The 5,267-nt window shown below is 38.4% G+C and overlaps 1 protein-coding gene across 1 annotated transcript; it reads right to left on the minus strand.

The window, feature by feature from the left end:
- Positions 1–3,813: 3,813 nt before the first annotated feature.
- On the minus strand, positions 3,814–4,728 carry LOC308268685 (vomeronasal type-1 receptor 4-like; the record flags this gene model as incomplete). Its single annotated transcript, XM_080703792.1, has 1 exon — positions 3,814–4,728. One exon carries the CDS (start codon positions 4,726–4,728, stop codon positions 3,814–3,816), a length of 915 nt encoding a protein of 304 aa, XP_080559918.1.
- Between the last annotated feature and the right edge of the window lie 539 nt (positions 4,729–5,267).

The raw sequence follows: 5,267 nt of genomic DNA on the forward strand, positions 1-5,267 counted from the left end.
AGAGAGACTTTCAACCACTTAGGGGACATTTTCTTCCTTTTTTTTTTTTTTTGATTGTTACTGGGAATTGTTCCCACGGACATTGTTCCTCCCAGCTACACTCAGCCCTAATTTTTTTACTTTGAAACAATATCTTGAGCCAGGTGTGGTGGCCCACACTTGTAATCTCAGTATTTGGGAGGCTGAGACAGGAGAATCTGAGGTTTGAGGACAGCCTCAGCTGTTGAGTGAGGCCCTCCACAACTTAGTGAGACCCTGTTTCAAAATAAAGAATAAAAAATAAGGCTGGGGATATAGCTTGGTGGTAGAATGCCCCTGAGCCCCGTGTCATACACAGACAAAATAAGGCTTATGGTAAGCCTATAGCCTCTGCCACACTCCCCATTCTTCCTCCTGGGTTGTATTATGTTGTCTATATTAGTATGTAGTATTTGTGATTGCTTCCTATTTTTATAAAATTGTCTAGTAAAAAAAAGAACTACATTTGCACATTATTCAGGTAGTTTTTGAGTCTTCAGGAGACAAACTGGTTCAAGTATGGCCTCTGTTGTAAAGAAGAGGCATTTCCCTAAGTAAGTAAATCTGAGGAGTGTCTTACAACAGCCTGAGCAGAGCAGAGATGGGGAATAAGACTTCTGAGGAAACAGAAGATGATAGGCAAGAGTAAGACCTTGCTGATGGTCAGTGACTGGACTGTTCCTATGGGGTCAGGTCTACAAAAACAGCTGACTCATATGCCTAAGTTTACTGTTTCCACCAGTGCCTGCTCAGCACTTAACAACAGGTTGGTCACTGCCCTGCTTGGGGACATTTCCTCTTGGGTTTACAAGGCATGGCAAGTCCCACGGGAGAGCAGAGAAAGGAAAGGCAGGGATATTGACATGACAAAATGGCCAGCAACTGCAACCAAACCAAGTCATTGAACTCCTGTTTAGGTCAGAGTCAGGATGATGATTGATTCAGAACAAGCTTTAACTTTTCAAAATGTCCAAAGATTTGCTTCAGTGGTCCAACTTTTAAAGACAGGCCATTCTCCACAGTGTTGGCAACAGCCAACTAAAACTCTTTGTGTGTCTGATTTTTTGGTCAAGACCTGGAATTCATACAAAGGGGGTTTCAACACCAAAGCATCTATTGAGTACTGCCTTTCTTGGCCAGGGACTTTTGAAGAGGAAATATAGTTGGTTCATTAAATGTACACTATGTGGAAAACATATGCCTGTTTGTATTTTTGTATTGAAATAATACTAAAAAGTTGGTCTTTTAAATTATTATTGTAAAGTCCTTAAGACATAACTGTAGAAAATATTGATTGCCAAGAAAAGACAAGTCAGGCAGAAATGAGATCAGGAAGTTGAAGGGGCATTTTAGGAAAGCCAAGCCATAAGATGGCATTTCTCTACTATTTGAGACCTCTCTCTCTCTCTCTCTCTCTCTCTCTCTCTCTCTCTCTCTCTCTCTCTCCTCTTCTCTTCTCTTCATAAGAAGCACTGTGGGAGGGTTTGTTGAGGCTGAGAAAAAGGTATAGATTTTTTGAAACTATATGTTGATAATGTAGAAAAATTATTTGCCATAATGTAAAACATAGAAAAAATAACATAATATCTTTCTGGGCATGGTGGTACTTGCCTGTAATTTCACTACTTGGAATGCTGAGACAAGAGGATCACAGGTTTGAGATCAGCCTCAACAACTTACTAAGGCCTCCACAACTTAGAGCCAACATGTTTAAAATTTTTTTAAATGACCTATGGGTCTGGGAGTGTAGCTCAGAGGTAGAATGTTCCCAGATTCAATCCTCAATATTACACACACAGAATAATAGTATAATGCTTGACGTATGGTTATTCTTATTTCAAAACAATCTTGTTCAAACTTCTTTGTGGTGGTAACTTTCTGTTGCTATAACAAAATACCTAACATACACAATTTAAAGAAATATTTATCTTAACTCAGATTTCTTAGATTTTACTCATATGAAAGTTGCTTTGCCCTATAACTTTGGGACTGTGGCAACACATGTATATGGTAGCAACATCATTTGTCAAAAAAGGTTGCTCACTTTTTCAGAAATCAAAGAAAGAGAGGGAAGGGTCTGGTGGTCTCAATACCCTCTTCAACTTAATTTCCTTCCACAAGCACTCACCTCTTAAATTTTTAATCACCTCTCAATACTGTCACAGAATGGCGTGACACCACACCCAGCTGAATATCCATGTTTAAAATAGCACAATTCACAATAGCCAAATTATGAGAGCAACCTAGTTTTCCATCAACAAATGAATGGATTACAAAACTATGGAATATACAAAGTGAAATTTTATTTAGCAATAAAAATAACAAATTTATGTCATTGTCAGGGAAATGGATAGACCTGGAGAACATTATGTTAAGTGAGATTAGCCAGTCACAAAATGTGAAGGGTTATATGGTTTTTCTTCATATGCAAAAGTGAGGTAGTAATTGGGATACAAGATGGACTTTAGATAATGAAGGAGACTTACCAATGAAGTGACAGAAGTGATCTAGGGGTAAGGGAGAATTAATGAAGGAAACACACTGACTTTATATTTATTTGTGAGACTATCAATGTTACTTTCAGTATCATATCTGGAGAAGGGAAATGAGTGGAAAGGGAGCCAAGGGAAGCTCACCAAGTGTTGTGTGAAAGTATGCAACTATTTTTTATTGGTGTATTGTATTCATACACACAATGGAGTGCAAGATGATAGAGGCATACATGCACACATCACTTTGGCCCTTACCCAATTCCCACCCCATTCCTTACTCCCTCCCTCCTTCAAAACCGGACACAGCTACTTAGTGAGGCTCTCATCAACTTAGTGAGACCCTGTTTCCAAAAAAAAAAGATTATATATATATATATGGAGAGAGGGGGAGTTGGGGTGCTGGAGGTAGAAAGCCCCTGAGCTCCACCTCCAGTACCACAAAAAAGAAAAATTTTACATATTTTCTGCCTTGGGTATGGGTTAGCTAAGCATTATTTCCAGTTATATTGCATCTGCTCAGTTCAGTGTCTCTGCATGAGTTGCACTTGAATTTTTCTCAGAACTTACACTCAGTTTCCTAAACACCAACACCAACTCTACACATGACCTCTACAATATACTCTGCCAAACACTTGGCACTTGGAGAATCACTGTAGAATATTCATTTTAACATATTATATGACAAGGGAATATACAGACAAGGTAAACTACTCTAAACATGCCATATCATGGTCACCTGCACTAACCAAAGAGCAATAATTAAAATGTTTCAATTAAGTAATAAATTATATATATTGATGGTTAAAGCTTTGGGCTTGGCAAATATCAATGGAAAAGTGCCCATTTGGACAGAGAGAAAGAGAGAGAGAGAAGTACTTAAGATTGAAACCAGAAGCATTCTACCTCTGAGCTACATTCCTAGCCCTATTTTAATTATTTTTTATTTTTTTGAAACAGGGTCTCACTAAGTTGTGGAAGGCCTTGCTAAATTTCTGAGGCTGGCCTCAAACCTGTGATTCTTCTGACTCAAACTACCAAGTACTGGAAATACAGGTGTTCACCACCATTTGGCCAACTGTAAGTATAAGAAGTTATTCAGTGTATGATAACTCCTACTTTCAGAGCCTTTAGAATGAAGACAAAGGGATGGTATCAACATCAAGAAAGTGTCCTGGAACTTCTATGATTCTTCTATCTACTGTATGTCACCACTGAATAAAGTCTGGTCCACACTGAGGCTTAGTCCTATGTAATGAATAAAACAAAGTTTGACTGTGTCAGACCACAAACCACCAGAAGAAAATTACCTTTTCCCCCAGCAGGAAAAAGAGATTCTGTAGGCAGATTTGTTACTGTTGATGAGAATGAAGGGGCTAAAAGTGGGGAAACAAATATCTACAAATGCAACAATGCTTATCACCCACATCCTTGCACTATTAAATAGTGCTATACAGATTAACAGGAAGGAAGAGGCTGAGTAGGTAGAGACAAAGGTGCACACCAGGATCAGGATGGTCTGGGTGGCTCTGACTTCAGGGGAGACTCCAGGTGAGTGGGGGGCACTGTGAAGATACTCTACTTGCCTCTTGTGCCTGAGGAGGGTGCTCACCATGAACACATTAGCCCAGGCCATGAGACCCAAACACAAAACATCAATGAAGCAGAACATCAGAAAATGCAACGGAGTTTCGATGGTTCCAGAAACAAATGCTGAGCAGTACCCAAGGTTGAATGCATTCGTGGCATTTCTGCTGTGATGAAGACCAGTCACTCTCATGACAACTCTGGTGTTTAGAAGGAGATGGAAAAGCCAGGAGATTAAACAGGAGGGACCAACATACTTGGAGGCTCTGTGTTTAAGCTTCATCCACCTGGTGTTACTGGGGCTGATTGAGATTGCTTGGAAGCAGCTGAGCAGGCTTGTGGTTTGCATGGAAGTACCCCTTGCCACACGGTGAAGGTAGACAATAAATTTACATGCAGTATCATCCAAGAGATATTGCAACCCAAATTCCATCATTATCTGAGGAATTCCTCTTGAGATCCGAACTAAAGAGTTTGCTAACATCAAGTGCTTCATAATCAGGTCTCTGAGCATCAAACTCTTTCCAGTCAAAACAGAGAAGAAATAATAAAATAGAAATGATGAATTTCCCAGGATTCCCACTGCAGTATAAAAGAAGAAGAAAATTCCCACTGTCAGATTCTCAGGAATCATTCTTCTTCTATCTATAAAGAAAAGTTTAAGCTGTACATGGTGGTGCACAGTTGTAATCCCAATACTTGAGAGGCTGAGACAGGAGTATCACAAGTTTGCTGACAGCCTTAGCTACTTGGCTCTCTACAACTTAGTGAGACCAGTTTCAAAATAAACAATAAAACTGAGGGTATAGCTAGGAGAAATAATACTCCTTAGTGCTGTAAAAAATAAATAATTAAATAAATAATAAATAAATAGAAAATTTTATTAGAGTGAACAAACCCAGAAGAGAAAATTTATGAGTATGTATTATGTTTGTTAAAGTAGATTAACTCAAATATTCATTACTTCATCATCTGTACAGAGCTTTTCAAAAGATAAATGTCTTCTAAATTTTTCTTTTATATCAAAAATATATTGTGTAGATTTTGAAAATACATAATACATATGTATGTAATAAAGTTTAATGACGGAGACACTGACATTGTCAAATTTTAAACTTCTTTACATTAATCAAAACTTTTATATATTCAATGCATGGTTTATTGCTGCATCTG

Source organism: Muscardinus avellanarius (genome assembly GCF_963383645.1).
Source record: "Muscardinus avellanarius genome assembly, chromosome: 10".
Lineage (NCBI taxonomy): Eukaryota > Metazoa > Chordata > Mammalia > Rodentia > Gliridae > Muscardinus > Muscardinus avellanarius.